The 17271-nt window shown below is 46.1% G+C and overlaps 1 protein-coding gene across 4 annotated transcripts in view; it reads left to right on the plus strand.

Annotated features, from left to right (window-relative positions):
• Window positions 1-12888, plus strand: part of tara (SERTA domain-containing protein 2 taranis) — a 103266-nt gene extending 90378 nt beyond the window's left edge. For 3 of the 4 annotated variants that reach the window (XM_089075276.1, XM_089075278.1, XM_011646178.2), the window contains one exon: window positions 9135-12888. In XM_089075276.1, coding sequence (XP_088931402.1) covers window positions 9135-10556 — 1422 coding nt within the window. In that variant the 3' untranslated portion in view covers window positions 10557-12888. Of the gene's footprint in view, window positions 1-4880; window positions 9051-9134 lie in introns of those variants that run through there. The other variant, XM_089075279.1, reaches the window with a different exon arrangement.
• The last annotated feature ends 4383 nt before the right edge of the window (window positions 12889-17271 follow it).

Consider the following 17271-nt stretch of genomic DNA (forward strand, 5'->3'; position numbering starts at 1 on the left):
AAAAAGGCCGGCGTGGCTCTCGCGTACCTATTCGCAATACCGGCCAACAAACCGGCGAGAAAAGTTTGCCAACAAACTTTTCCGACAAAAGCAATAATTCTCTTGAAATAATAAATCTTCGATCAGAAGTGGAAATAATAAATTCACGTGTATCAAAAATTATATTTAATTTACTTTAAATAACTAAAAATATCACACAGAATGAATTTGCAACTTGTAACGAAAGTTGTCAACTTCTCGCGAAGAAGTGATCCACATAGACCGGTAGAATCTTTGTACGATAAGAGCGACATCTCCTGATATAGGAATCATCCGCATGCATTTCCAAGCGAAAAAATAACTAAGCGACTTACGATTTACGATCGCTTTTCTTAGACAATACATTTTCCTCGTCGACAATTAGTCGCGGCTTAATGGCTACACATGGTGGGAAACAGGTCGCGCGTTCCAGGGTTGGAGCAACGGGAGTCACGTCGAGAAATTTCGTCTTGACGTCTTAACCGCCTTGAACAAGCGGCGGAGTCCTTGAAGCTCGAAGCCGGTCGACCGGCGCGGCGCGGCGCGGCGCGGCGCGACGCAATCTTATCCACGCGCACTCGTTGCGATAGCGCGTGGCTAATCTGCCGCGGACTTTACTCCGCTAAACTCGTCGTCGTTTGGGTCAGCCTCCAGAATAGCGACGAATTTCAAGCGTCTCTTCGGCGTCTTTGCCGCGCCAAGACTCCGTCTTTTCGTCGTCGCCGTATTTCGACACACGTAGTACATGAAAAAAAGAAATTTTCTCACTCCCGGCCATTTTACATGATGAATTAATTAATGTGAATTTAGATGTATCGTATTTGGTTGAATTTTGCGTCGCTAACGTGAGCGATCTGGTAGAGCGATAGCGTTTCGACCTTGGCCCCGGTTCACGTAAAACCCGAAGACCGCCGGTCGCGTCCCCGAGGACATTTGTCAAATCGGGCCGTTCGATCCAGTCGCGCGCACGTGATAGCTGTGACGAAAGGGAAACGTCAGGATGCGAATAGGTCTCTGTATCAAGACGTAGGAAATGGGAGAGAAAGAGATAGATACATGAAAGATTAACGCTTTTTCAATTGCGATTTGCGAAATATTTTATTTTATTATCGCACAGAACTTTACTCGGCATTCGATATTTCTTCTTTTCTCATTTATTGTATTTTTTTAACATGCGTCAATATATTAATTTGATTTTGTATCGAGAATTCAAACGAAGATCGAAATGTCTTCTTTATATTATTGCTATTAAATACATACAAAATTCATAAACGTACGTCTTATTATGTTAACTCTTATTAGCATTATTGTAATTTACTGATTTAATTAGCATCGTTCAGGCTGAATCAAGCGAAGACTGCACATTACAAAATATAATTTTATTATTTCCGATTTTATTATTTCCGAGCTACTATTTCATATTTAAATTATTAAATTTTACATATTAATTTTCAAACGTTTTACAAGGAGGGGAAGTTAGATTCAGATTTAATATCTTAGAAACTAATCGCAAAGTATAAAAGTAAAATCGCAGAGATAATAACGACAGATTTAAGATATCGTTGGAAATAAAAAGATAAAAGATAAGAAAGACCGAGGAAGAATGAGCCGATATTCCGGGAAGAAATGCTTTCACAATCGTAATCTTTAGTAGACGAAATGCGTGCCTAAAAAAAAATAAAGCTCGTTTTACTATTTTACATAAAGCGACGTTCTCGTAACTCGCTCTCGTCGTGGCGATTTGCGTGTCTTAATAAAAAAAAATACTTTCCATCCACGCAAGACGCAACCGAGCGAGTCCTTTCGACATATTCCACTCGCTCGCTCGCTTCGCATCGCCCGGAGCTCGCCTCGTTGTTCCTCCGTCCGATAGCGACGTGCTCCGGCTGTTTACGTCGCCTCGCAATTTCTCCGTACGGCGCCGCCACCGTCGAGTCCCCTTTCGAAAATAACACACGGCCGGTTGACGTCATGCTGTCATGACCACCGTGGCGCGCCAACGTCGCTCCGACGCGGCGCAGAAAATTCAACTCGCGCGCGCGCGCGTGTACACACATACACGCACACGTCACGCTCGCGCGGCATTACTCACGCACGCACACGACAACGTGCGAGCGCGCGAGCGCGTATATTTTTGTGTATATGCATATAGATATATATATATATACGTGATATCGGCGCGCGCTCGTGCTCGTTCCATCGCCGAGTGCGCGTCACCGCCGATATCAACGGGCGTGTGCATGTGTGAGCGCACGTAAAAACACACGCGCACACAGATACCACATATACATCGACTACTTTTATCTACCAGCGACTGGTCTCTCGACCGACTCAGCCTTCGAAGCGCGTTCGCAGGGCCGGCGGAAGACGGCAACATTTCTCGCGCTCGCGTGAATTTAGAAATATAAATACGAAGCCAACCAACATTAGACGTGCGTAGATCGTTTTAAGTTTTCGCATGACGCGATGCTCGTATGCTCATTTGTTAGAGAGAAAGAAAGAATAAAGGATATTTTTTTAAAAGCACAGACAAGCTGAAAGGCATCTTTTGTCCTGGCTGCTTTCCAAGTATCGATATAACTAATGTTACCAGGAACCTTAACATTACCAACATCCTTCCTTAATGAAACATTAAACATTTTATTATATTTCTGGAAATTAATTGAAATTGCTATGCTTATGTTTAAATATTTTTAAATAATAAAAGTGAAACTCGACGAATTTATTTAATATGTGTTTGTTTAATGCCAATATATTTTTGATTATTTATGATTATATTTTCCGAAGAATCTTAGATATAATGAGTAATGTTCTAAAATAAGTCAAATTATAAAGAACGTGGAAAATGATGTTATCCACTCCAACCACTTTAAAACATATGTTTAATTACTCCACTTAATAATAATAGTGTAGTAATAATAATTTTACATTTAAAACTCCATACATTTACAAATATTTCATTCAAGCTGATTCGAGTGACATTGTTCCGGATGTTGTTCAAATATCATTTACGTTAATCAAGAAAAGATTATCTATCTTTTTCTAAGCACATCACACTCACACATTCGTTAATCCTTCTTTACTTTATTTACGTTACATTACCGACACATATGTGCTAAGTTGATTATTTGCTAAGTTAATTTTAATTTTTCACAAAATTCGGAAATAATCGGATATTCTTCATAACGCGAATTATGCGAATAAAATGCTATAATTAGAGGAGACTTCTAATGTTTCGTCGGTTTGAATGAAGCGCTAGGCAAGAAAACCTCGCATAGGTACAGTCGCTTCTCGTAAACGAGCAACACGCAGTGGCAGATTTATTCTTGACGAAAAGATTGAGTCTTAGCCAACGTCGGTAAACATTTAAGATTAGGCGTCGCGATTTCTAGCGTCGGCACTGCCGTGTGCGAGTTGCTAGATAGCTTCGACTCGGCCGGCCGCGCCGGAGTCGAGTCGAGTCGAGGCAAACATTACCTCATCGCCCGGCAGAGCCGGATCCACCGTGAACCTTCTCCACTTAGGATTTTACTAGCCGCGCGCCGTTATTACCTTGCGCCACTGCCGCGCGTGTGAGCGTGATGAGCGCGCGCGCGCGCTCATCACGCTAACAAAAACGCTCCTTTCTCAGCCGACGGCAGATGCGCATCGCGAGAACGGCGCGCGCGTATATATACATATTTATTTTATATATATATATTTATATATATATATATATATATATATATATATATATATATAAAATCGCTAACTTTTGTAACGTTCTAGCTTTTGTTTTGCGTTGAATTGCGTTGCGTTTCCTGGTCACTCGGTTCCTTGCTGCGCGATCGTTGACCAATCTGCCAATGGCTTTATCGCTGTCGTCACCACCGTTATTTCTTGCTCATTAGCGCAACCGCTCTCACCACCGGGCGTCTAAGCGCGCCGACGACGCTCCGTGAGATCTAGAACCTCTCCAAACTCCCATCTGCGCTTTTGCCGTATCGCGCGCTTGAATTAACGCGTGTAAATGATAGTCCGAATTCTCCTTCATTCGTGAAGGCAAAACAGTGATATCTTTTCGGTTCAAATATTGATTATTTTCGAGTCAGATACATCATACTTGAATATTCGTATGTCATAATTGTCGAATGTCCGACGTCGGCATTTGAAACAAAGTAATAACATATAATTCTCAAACATAACTTTTATTATTTTCTTGCTTTTATTATGAATTTTTAGAAAACACTCTAACGGTCACGTTATAAAAATACAGTCGCAAATATCTAGATACAACGCAATCTGGACTCGGAAGTAACTTCAAGCGAGAAATGGTATTATTGACGCCTTCTGTGCCTCTCAAGCAAGTTAGACTCGCCGAGATTACGACGCTTTTCAACTTCTGCTTTATATATCGGCCAATTGTTACCTGTATCGCGTGGGCCCGCCTACCTCCCGTCATCCAATTACGTCGGATTCGTCGCGAGGCTCCTCTACTTCTAACGCTTTTACGTCCATCCACGTTTCGCACCGATGCGACGAATTCCTCTCTGTGACGATGGATCCTCCCTCGCTTGTGTACTCTTCGACGATTTATGCGGTTACCGAAATCCCGCGACGCCTCGGATTACCCACGCACCTACTCGTCTCGAGTTCGAGCCGCGATAAAACTTCGCCAGGTTTTATTCCCCGTGTTTTCGTTATTCCTCCCTCGCTCGCTTGACGCCTGTTGCTCGCTCGTAGCGAATCCCGGCCGTTTTATCACTCGACATCAAAGTTGTCGAGCGGAATCTATGACTTCTTTTGTAAGTATCGATATCGAAGTCAGTTATGCGCAGCTCGCGAAAATCGGGACGCGACGAAACAGCGGAAAGCCCTTAGAATTATTCAGCCTCGAGAGAGAATCGAGGAATGCACGCACGCACGTGTCGGAATGTGCGTGCGTTAAATGAATCGCGAGCGAGCACGAGAGAGAGAGAGAGAGAGAGAGAGAGAGAGAGAGAGAGAGAGAGAGAGAATCGATCTACACAAGGAAAAAGAATCAAATTCCGGAGATACGTCGCGGGACAATTGTCACCTTTGATCCGTGACATCATGAGGCCTCAAAAGTCCAATATTAATTCCCGCAAATTGAATGGTCGCGGAGTCGAGAGATTTACAAAGCGAGATGCAACTCGCGAGGATTTCACAAATGGAAAAGGAGCGTCGGGGCGTGGCGCCACTCTCAACTCTGATTTACGGTCGGTTAAGAACCGCATATTATCGCCACGTACAACTAATCCTTTCCAGTGTATTTCCTTCCCCCGTTCCTCCCTCACCCTTATTGTCCCATCTGTGCGTCGTCTCACCCTCGTTCTCCTCAATCACCCCTGACCCTCTTTCGCACCGGTCACCCTCTCCGTTCCTCCTCTCACGCGTTTTGTACCTCTTTGTCCCTCCTCTCCCTCTCCTCCCCCCCTCCCCTCTTTCCCCGTGCTTCCTCCTTTCCCTAACCATCTTACCTCTCACCGTCCATCCGTCTCTCCTGCCCCTTTCTCCCGCACTATTCTCTACGCTTTGCCTTCCCTCTCTCTCTTTCTCTTTCTCTCGTGCCTCCTTTCTCCGTTGCCCTCCTCCCCTCCCCCCCGGTCCTCTTGTTCCCCCGTTTCCCGTTGTCGATTCAACAAGTGCCCGGTCACGCTTCGCAAATATCGCACGTAAGAGGAGGAAACTACGGGCCGGAGATTACGGCCGCATCCGCAGTCGGGCGCGCGCCCCGTTCGCCAAGTTTCGCCGAAATTTTCAAGTATGTACCCCCCCCCCCCCCGAGTACGTACCCTTCCCCCGTGGAAGATAGTCGAGAAACACAACGGCGAAGTTTCGATCGACGAAATTATTAACCCGCGTGTTACGCGTTACACCCTCGTTCTCTCTCGCGAGTTTGTCTCCCTCCCAACGCACTTTCCACGGTACGCGGGGGCGACGGATTCTCTGCGGAGAGATTCATTCGCTACGGGGTAGAAACGCGGTGTTCTTACGCGATAATCTGAAACCTTGCGGATCGTACAATACGGAGCGATTTGTATTCTTCGCGCGGCACAGTTTATCAGCGATAAGCGCGATGGATGAAATAAAACTATCACATCATAGATGCTCGTTATTTGATAGTAAGCGAAGTACAATCGATATCGTTCCAAGCAGCGAAGCTTTCAAGATACATTCTCGAAACGATCATCTAATTACGTTCATTCGTCACAAATTTGCCTATCGCGCTTAACTTGGATCCTCTACTCGAGGACTCGCGTAAAGTGGACTAAAGTCCCAGTCCGAATGTCACTTTTAGTTTAAGAAGAAAAAAAAAAAAAGGAAAGGAAAGGAAAGAAAGAAAGAAAAGTTGTTTGGTAAAGAGTTGGCGTCATTCTCTCGACGCTCGAAGGCGAGATTAGATCCGTCGCGTTGTTTTTCCTCCGCGTTGATTCCACGAACGTTCCTCGGAGCTCGAAGCTGACCGGTTGACCACGTCGCGTTGGAAGGAGAATCTCCGCGAGCGAGTCATATTCCAAGTAGGCCGCTACGGCCGGCGGATGTGCGCGGTCGTAAGAGCGAGCCGTTGCTCGCTAGAGACACTCGAGTCATGCCAGGGACGTAGCTACCACGTGGCCGGGAGTAGAAAACTCTCGGCGGTGAGGTCCGCCGTCTTGACCGATAAGACGAAGAACTGGGTCGCTCTCGGTCGAGTATATAAAATTACGCGGAAATCCACGTGCCCCTTCGGCCGCGAGAGGCCGAACAGGACGAAAGGATTACGCCAGCGCGTAATATAGGAGATAAAAAAATAAATCAAATCGCGAAGAGAGTTTGAAATCCATTCGGTCGCTTCTTCGATTTTTTTATCGGGTTTGAAATTTCTTATTTCGCATCGGCTTTTAGAGCGCAAGTGCCTTGTGGGTCTATCCAACGTTCGCCGCAGCCTGGAGTCTGCTTCAGCGCGGCTCGTAATCCGACGTGCGGAAGCCGCGTTCGATGGAAACGCAGTGACGTTTGTACCCCGAGCTATTAGGTCGCCCCCGTTCTCTCGCTTGCGAAACGTCACAAGCGCGACGCGGCGTCGTTGTTTTTATTCGTCGTTGTTTTTATTCGTCGCGAGCGGCCCGCCAGCGCGGTCGAATAATATACACCTATGCATATGAAAATTAATGAAACTTAATACTTCGCTGGCCGCCCAGCACAGCGGAACGACGAGCGCCTCGTAGCAACTTCTTATCAGTTTTGGCTTATGAAAAGATATACGCCACGGCGGTTTCCGACTTTTCGGGAAAGACGAGAAAGAGAAAGAGGTGTCTATAATAGAGACTTTAAGAGGTAAGATTATTCTTCTATAGATCGATTATGATTGGCCAATTTCTCGAATCTTACGCCTTAAAATCTCATTGTAGATACCGCTTAAGCGCGCAAGTGTTAAGCCGAAGGCTATCTCGATTATCGAGACGCTGCGGAATAATTTCTGCAGTTGTCGCGTTTCAGGAGTCGCGCGTATCGCGTAAAAGGAAGGACGCGCCTTTTTCCTCAGAGGAAGAAAAAAAGGATACTTTAAACTTGATAAGCCGTAAGTTGGAAACGTTCAGTATAGAAATAGTATCCGCAACTATTTCTAATGCGAATTTATGAAAGTTGCGCGAATTATCGAAGTTTGGTAAGTGGCAATTCGCTCTATAATCGAGTGGAGCGAGGAAAGTCAAAGAGACGATAATCGACTTCGGTAACGAGATTAATCGCGCGATTATGAGAGAAGGAGAGGCAGAAAGGAGAAGAGACTCGCGTCTTCTGTCTTCGTTTCGTGTATTTCACGCGTCCGTGTGTCCGAGGAGCCAAACATTACCCCTTTCGGTCGACCTTGCGTCGACCGTTACTTTTTCGTCTCAGTTCTCCTCTCGGGGTAGTCCCGAGCGAAATCTCTGTCTCTCGGTGTATCTATCTCTCTCGCTCTTTTCCCCTCTATCCTTTTTCCGTGAAATCAAACGTCATGTGGAGGCCACGTGGACTCGGCCAGCCGACAAACGTGTCGCCGGTGACATCTCACGGCATCTCCGAGCACAACCAAGCACGCTATCGCGGCGATACATTCCCCTCCCACCCTCATCTCTCTCTCTCTCTCTCTCTCTCTCTCTCTCTCTCATGCTCTTCATGCTCTCACCCTTCTAATTCCCCCTACTCCCGGCCCCTCTTTCTCACGCTCGCGAGAGCGCGTTCTCGCTCGCACCAACGGAGAAACGCGTCTCTCCGTCTCCCGAGGTGAGCAAGGGCTTGGAGGGAGGAACGATTATTTACTTACTTTCACTCGCGCGACCTCGTACGCGCGTAAATCATCCACGGGCTGCGTGGGTACCGCTTTCGTAGGGTCCGCGGCGCCGAGATACGCACGCGAGTTCGACCCGCCCTACGATCGACGACGAGACCTGGAGAAATTATAATCCCGGCGTTCTCTTGTCTCGGCCTCATTCCCGGCCCGCGCGAGAGAACGCGTGCGACTTTCATTATTAAACAAACAAGACGAGAGAGAACCGGCGGTATCTAATAAGAAAGATAAGTTTTTGATCGAATTGAACTCGATAACTCCGAGATGTCTTAAAACTTTGCCTTTCACTTAAAAGTAGAAAAGATTTCGTTCCCCAGCTGTTTTGCAGCAGTAAAATTCTTGTAAAATTGAAGATCGAAAAATTAGATATAGCCTCTCTTTGTCCCGTTTACGAGCTTCTCCGTTTCCGAGAGATACTGCCGCTGGAAGGCAGTCTGGGGCCGGGTCCGCTCGCCAGCGAGCGATCGTCCGCGTTCCGCTGATGATTTCTTCCAGGCAGGGCTAGGGAGTCGCGTGACGTCACTTTTTCCATCGCTCCAACGGAGTGCCGAGCGTCTGAGTCACGTCCTCTCTTGCCTACTCTCTCGCCTCCGAGCGTCGCGCTAAGCGCGCTCATTCGACTTTGTTGCATCAACACCGACGAATACGTCGAGATAACGGCCGACCCTTGAGAATCTCGGTCGCACAATGCGCAAAATGATAGAATTATAATTTGAGAGTTAGTTGCGCTTTTTTTTTTTTTTCACGAAAGAATAGAAGAGATACGTGGAACTAATGTTAACGATTTTTGCGTTGCTTTCAGAGTTGTGCAATGATGGGTCTGCAGGCGACGGCAGGAAAACGCAAATTGGAGGGTGGTGTCGGCTGCATGGAATTCCACATGGACTTAGGAGAGAGTCCGTCGAAGCTCGGACGCGTGGACGGTAGCTGGTGGGCAATGGACGACGGTTATGGGCCACCTCTGAATCAGACATCGACCTCGTATTACGAGATGGAGGTGAGCTCACCCTGTCTACAGACGACGAACCCGTGTCAGTCAACGACGACGAGTTCCCCGCAGTCGCAGCAGCAACAACAGCCGCAACAATCCCAACAACATCCATCGCAGCATCATCCATCTTCCCAGTCGCCGCAACAGGCGCAACAGCAGCAACAGCAGCAGCAACAACAGCAATCGCAACAACAGCAGCAGCAGCAGCAGCAGCAGCAGCAGCAACAATCGTCGGCGTCACCATCGACATCGGCTTCGTCTACGGTGACGCAATTGCATCACCATACGCAGCACTACTATCATCATCAACGCGCCACCGTTAGTCCTATCGGCAGCAACGGTTATAGCCAGCTGTCGAGATCTCAGCCGCAATGGGGCGCTCTTCATCATTACGAGCCGCCGACGATACGTCGCGAGGAGAACGGCAAGAGTTATTTGGAGCTTGGTTCGAGTTACCGCGCGAACGAACGGTGTTGCGAAGGTTCCAAGTCGAGCTGGTGCCGGCGCGGCCGAGCCTGTTACAGGCAGCGGCGACTCGCCGTGCTCAATATCTCTATGTGCAAACTCGCCAGGTACCGCCAGTTTCCAGATCCGAGTCTCCACCGATCGGTGCTGATCTGCAATACCCTGAGACACCTGGAACGTGAAATGGAAAGGGACAAGAGTCCGCCGCCTATGGAGCCGGTCGTCCCGGCGCCGATCGCTCAACTGCAACCGCCCGAACAGGGCAGGTTAACGCCTTTCCCTGTGCCACCCACGTCGTCGAGCGAGACCGACGTCGACTCCGGCATCGGCGACAGCGACGACAGCCGATCGATCAATTGGGGCAGCGTGCTATCCTTATCGAGCCAGTCGCCGCTCGACCCGCTCAATAACAACGAACTACTGGACGTGGACATTGGACCCGATCTCGACCTGGACTTTATGCCCGGGTGGAAGCTGACGCCTCTTTCGACGGACGACATCCTGAGAAGTACAACGACGACCCAGGAACAACATCATCATCATCACCACCATCATTATCACCATCATCACCAGCATCATCATCAACACCAGCAACAACAGCAGCAGCAGCAGCAGCAGCAGCAGCAGCAACAACAGCAACACTTGATGTCATCGGGGAGCAGTTGCGGCAGCAGCTGCGGCAATAGCAACATCGTCGGTAACGCCGGCGTCAGCAACGTTGGTAGCAGCAGTAGTACGCACGAATCGTTGATGTGCGTGGGATCATAGCCCTCAACCTTGACGTCGTTGAGTCATCTCATCGATTTCTATCCGCTAACGCCGCAGGGCAAGTAAAATCCGCGGCAATGGACGTTTGTCAACGCAGCTCGCGCGAGTCACATGCCGCGGGTTCTGGAAAGGCGCGCGGGCGAGAGGCATGATCGAATACGGAATCTCGCCCACCCTCTGGAGCGCTCGACGTCCGGCCGGCGACTCTCGAGGAGCCGCCATCTTTTTTCTGTTTCGCATTAATTTATTATCGCGTCAATTACACATGTACACGCAAATACATACATGCAAACGGTCACACTGACGGTGTACACTGATACAAACCTTCTGTGACACTTTCGTTCTTCCTCCGCTCTTTTTACCACACTCCGCTATTACTATTACTACTACTATTACTACTACTACTACTACTATTACTACTACTACTACCACTACCACTACCACTACCACTACCACCACCACCACCACCACCACCACCACCACCACCACCATTACAACTGATCCTATCGTTACCATTACTTCTACTACTACTCCTCCCGCGACTATTTATCACTATCGTTATCGTTACTTCTACTACTATCGCTACTATCGTTAGTAATACTATATTACTACTCTTACTAATACTATTACTACTACTATTACTATTATTGCTATCGCTAATCGTGTCTCCCAACGTATCTGCTCCCCGAGGGACGGACGCGTCATGACACGCGGCATCCGCAGGTGCAGACAAAATAGAGCGCTCTGAGGGCTTAACGAATGGGTTAAGAATAGGAGGAGGAAAGGGAGCGAGAGGGAAGGGTTTTGAGACGAAGAGAAGAAAGCCTTTACTGTCCGCGTGCCGACAGGTGCTGTTACTCGCGATGATCTGGTGTCCCGACGAAATATTCGGACGGCGAATTTATCGTATCGAGTTACCGCGTACGAGATCACGCGTGTATCATCTCCTTCACAGTGGAATTTCGAGACCAGGTGCAAGTGCAATTTACACGTGCACGTACACCTCGAGAGTTGAGAGAGGCACTGTGTCGATAATCATCAACCCTTCAATAAGCGCGTAATAACGATCCGATACGTAGGATTCTATAGAAGGATCGAGGTAGTAACGTTCCTCCATTTGCATCTGTACTCGAGAATCCACGCGCGAGTCCTCATCGGAAAGGTGATTAAGATGTACAACAGAATGCGCACAGAGAGAGAGAGAGAGAGAGAGAGAGAGAGAGAGAGAGAGAGAGAGAGAGAGATTTGAGAGGACAGACAGGAGAAAAAAAGAGAGAGAAAACTCTCAACTCTACGTCGAGTACGAGGAAGCTTCCTCATTGAGGCTGGAAAAACTAACGAGAACGTTGCGATCAAAGTCTTCCGGCCTGAGGAGCTTTCGCTCCCTCGCCGTTCTCGTTCGTAACTCGCAGCTTCAGGTTGTCCGGTGGATTTTCTTCATGGGACGCCATGCGATGTCGGGGTCCGCGTCTCTGGGAGGAACGCGGGCAATCGATGATAATCACGACGATACGCTACCCGCGCATATATACGTACACGAACACGTATCCATACACATTCGATACACACACACACACACACACACACACACACGCGCGCGCGCGCGCGCGCGCGTATCCATCTATACGCATACAAACGCACACAGACAAACGGACAGACAGACAGACAGTACATATACGACCGCCGTGGCCTATATTACACGAAGAGACACGCGCAAGTGTGAGTGCACGCAAGTCATACGGTGCTACAGGATGGCTGCATCCTGATGCTTCTATCCTCTGGACATACACACACGCGCATATATACAGGCACATAGACACGGGTATACATTAAGCCGAACGCATACCGAATTTACACGGATCGCTCGCAGCATCCGTCGCTCGGGGTCGTCGTGACGCGTGTCCTGTCGTCGTAAGCGTGATACGATGTAAGTCGGAGACGTCGGCGTCTCGATCCCGAGGAACTTTGAGCACCACATGAGCGCAGTTCAGCGTAAATTCCGCTTGTTCGAATGTCTGTATAATGAAAAAGATACGGGAAAAAAAATTCGTCTTTGTTAAAAAAATCTAATCGGATTATACGTGTATGATACGTTAATAATGGAAAAATGCTTGTCTTTACATTTTTCTCGTCTGTTATTAAAAATCTGTTATTGGACGCGAATTGCAACGTCCCACATTAAAGATAAAATCTTAATTTTCAGAGATACGGCGATTCACTGAACAAGTTGAATCGAGTTGGTGCAATTGGGCCTCGATTGTTTACGCGTTGTAAGAAAGTAAAAGAACGAGAGAGAGAGAGAGAGAGAGAGAGAGAGAGAGAGAGAGAGAGAGAGAGAGAGAGAGAGAGAAACAAAGGGTTGAAACATTTGCGTTGGAATTACAACATATAATGATGATGGAAAATTATATGATTGTATGAATATGATCTCTGGAATTATTTTCAGTGATTTTATGAATATGGTCTCACGAAAAATTTTTGTCTTGATTTTTTTATATTATAGAATATACATATGCAAACGTATATACAAATATATTTGTTTATTTTTAAAACGACGCGTATTTCTTAAGTAAAATTAACACGGATATTCTCTTAAGATAGCAGTCTATATATAATGGGCAATTCTTACGGGTAGCAATCTAGAATTTTCTTTCGACATTTCTTACCGTCACGATTCAGCGAGATGGTATGCTACGATTGTCTCAATCACAAAGTCTAATGGCAAGTTGAAATGTAAAAATTAAGCATGCAAAGTAGTCCATTAGGTTTTCAAAGTCCATTAAGCTTCAACGCAATGGATTAACCCTAAAATGCATGATGTGGGCCGATGTAACTCGATTTTAAATGCGAACTCCGCATTAATTATTTTATCACGATGACTATTAAGCTTCGAAAGTCTCGAACAAATGAATGCAAAAATATTGAAATTTCTTATGAAAAAAAAAAAAAAGAAAGAGAAAAGACATTTACACAATGCATTATTACAAGAGTTTAAAAAATCATCCTTTTTTAAAAAAAAAAGACTATCTGTCCCTTCAATGCCAGAAATTATCATCGAAAAATCATGGAGAGAAATAATTGTGAGTGGAGCGCAACAGGCCACATCGCGCATTGTGTATGTATGTATGCGTGCGTGTGCGCGCGCGCGTGTGTGTATGTGTGTGTGTGTGTGTGTATGTGTAAAGGATAGATGACGCGTCTCGAGGAGATTAACGCGAGACGCCGGCGCCTTCGTGTGGATATCTTGTGTCTCGACGTACGATGTCGACAAATGTACCTGCATTTTAGAGATCGAGATAACGTTCTCCCCTTCGGATCGTCGCACGGTGGTCACTGCGTGCCACTGATCTCTTTTGAATGTATCATATGTACATATACACATACATATTCATACATACATACATATGTATATATTATATATACATATATATTTATATAATATATATATATATATATATATATATATATATATATATATATATATGTATGTATGTATGTATGTACACGATATATAATAAATTAGAGAGTGGCCGGCGTGCGCGCGCGTGAAGAAGACAAAACGGAGTTAAGGTCGATTTAAAATCCCGCTCGACCCCGGACGCATCTTCTCGCGTGGATCCGTGCGCGATCTCACCCTCAACGTCCACGAATCCAAGAGCAGCTATACTTAAAAAAGCTAAACGATTTAAGAAAGTCTAACGTTACGAAAGAGAGTTATAATAATAATAATTTATCGACACGACTAATTTACTTAAACGAGAAGGTGAATGCGAGCGAGCGGGGGTGCGCGTGCGAGATAAAACCAGGGAGTGTACGTGTGAGTATGTTTGTGCGTGTGTAAAAAGGATTAATGTAATTATTACAATATAGAGTTGATTTAAATTGTAATTATATACGTATTATATATATATAAAATTATATATATATATATATATATATGTATATATATATATATATATATATATATATGTATATATATATATATATATATATATATATATATATAATCTTATATGACACGCAGACACATATGGACACATCTACATGAACATACACACGGAGATATACGCGAGGTATGCCAGGTACTTGTTGTACATACATATACATATAATATGCGTTACTTACTAAGTCTAAGCTCTTAAGCGTAAACGCGAATCGTCGAGAAAGAAGAGACCCTTCACCTTCGTTCCACCCTACAAATCGCGCGTCGACTATCTTATCCTCCTCCCCTCCCCCCTCCCCCTTCTTGCTCTCCTTCGAAAATCCTTCCTCAAGTTCCATTTTCTACTTTGTACGATAGCACATGTACTATCAGCACACCTTCTCTCACACGCGTCTCTACCTCCTTCCCATCCCCCCCCCTTCCATCCCCGCTCATCTACCTTCTCCGTCCCCTTTCACCAAAACGTTCTTCTCTGACGAGAATGCTCCTCTCCCCGCCCCCCTTCCCCTTTCTCCGCGCGATTTCTCCGCGGAAACGACGAGCAATATTACTTGTAAACGAGTTGCGAGGAATTTAGGGAAAGAGCGTACGTACAAATCGATGCATCTGACCGCGCGAGAGTGTCACACACGAATCCTTTGTGCACGCGTTGTATGCGCGTCGGGCGTCGAACGTTAGCAACGGCGGGTGAACCGGCGATCGCGGGGCTCGCGAGCGGAAGATGCAGGTCGCTCGCATTTCTCAGGGAAAGAGCGAGCGCCATTAAGCGAAAGAGCAAACTCCTTTCCGACCGAGAGAGTTCGTCTTACGGATTCTAGGGGTGTCCCGACTGTCATTAGCGATCCGCCTGGCCGTGTTTCTTCGCCAGTTAGCGTTTTACCAGTGGAACTTGAATTCCGCCAGATCCGATGATAAATTTGGCGAAATTTCTGTATATATATATATATATATATATATATATATATATATATAGGGGAAAAAGAGGGGGAGGGGAAAGGACAATTAGAAAAATACTCAATCACGCTCGTTCGTAATTGCGGGACACCCTGCCGACTGGATCAGGACGAGCTGAAAGCGAATCAGCGAGCGATTTCGTTTCCGATCCGATTCACCCCTCCCCCTCCCCCTCCCTCTCTCCACCCCGCTCCGATCATTGTACGCTGAAGGAAGGATTCGGCGTGCATTTGACTGCTCCGCGGAAAAACGGGACGATGCAATTTTCTCGAGATTTTCTTACTATAATTACATCTAGTTTAACGTAATCCTCTCTTTGAGAGTATTCCATGAGTTAGTATAAATCGCCATCTTTCATTACTTCAGGAACACTTTGTTTTGACTCACTATGTTTTTCGGTGGAGCAGCCGCGTTATTCTTCCACGATACCAAGCGGAGCTACCGGAAGCGGAGATTCGTACAGTCGCGCGTGTCTCAAGTCGCATTACGTTTCTGTAAATTGAACCCCCGCCTCTCCACTTCGGGAGGGACTGAGTAAAAATTGATATTAATATATCCCGACCGAAGGGGTAACTCCCCACTCGGGAAGGGGTACCTTCCCGAAGAGACGCAAAAATTTGTAAATCGCATTTCTGAAACGAAAAAAAGTAAACGATGCTGAAAATCTTCCGCGCCAGCAGCGTCTCGCGATCGTAAATCGCGATCGTAATAAATGAGCGACAATTGGATGATGAAAAGAGAGAAAAAAATATTCTTATCAGCATTAGGCGAGCCGGCCTACAATTATCTGGAAAAAATAAATATTTCTCCCTGGAGGAAATTCTTTCTGAAAATCCGCTTTTGCTCCTGCCATTTGAAAGGTCTGAAATGTCTGAAAGAGGCGGACGAGAGGCCTCTCATCCAAGGGATGATGGCATCTCGTAGACGTTCCTGATGCGAACGCCATCCTCGCGATCGGTCCAGCATCATCGAGACTCCCACGCACGGGCGAAAGCGGACGCGCGAGCGCTGCCGGCATCGGCGCAGGTGAAGTTTCTTCTCCTTTTCTCCCCCCCCCCCCTTTTAATTTTCCTTCTTTCGCGATCACGCCGACGCGTAGCTCGCGATCGGACACGCGTATCTCGTGAAGTGCCTAAAAACCGCCGAAGGGAGAAAGTTACGGCTGTTAAGCGCGAGTCCTCGGCACGCCGACGTGCATACAGGCGGCGTATGCGACACGACACTCTGGCGATTATCGCGTTCCTTTCCGTTCTTCCTTTTGCTCCTTTTTCCTTTTTCTTCCTTTCTATATGTATATATATATATATTTTTTTTTCCTTTTTTTGTAACGGGATGCCAGACGGAGGCGTTTTGTAAATAGTATAAATAACACGAGCGCGAGAAGATACGTTTAAGCGAAATGAAAAGAGGATATAATAAGTTTAATATTGAGAAAATATATATATATATATATAAATAAGATATATATTATATATTAAAGAAGAAAGATGTATATATATATATGTATGCGTATACGTGTACATGTGCGTGTGCGTATATATGTGTATAAGATTATTATTATTATTATTATTATTATATTATTATTATTATATACATATATATGTATATATTTATCTTGGTAAATAATATAAGGCGGGGACGGGCTTGCGATCGATTCTTCCTCATCGAAGCGGCGAATATTCGGACGAGATTCGTTTTCATTCGTACCTATGACGCCTTGGCTCCTTGGCCATTCGGTAGCACTTGTCGAAATTCTCGCACTTTTCTCGTCTTCGCTGAGCGATTTTTCCGGCTTATGATTCAAAATTGTTGCGAATT

This window comes from Pogonomyrmex barbatus, unplaced genomic scaffold (genome assembly GCF_055798465.1).
Source record: "Pogonomyrmex barbatus isolate J1 unplaced genomic scaffold, ASM5579846v1 scaffold18, whole genome shotgun sequence".
NCBI lineage: Eukaryota > Metazoa > Arthropoda > Insecta > Hymenoptera > Formicidae > Pogonomyrmex > Pogonomyrmex barbatus.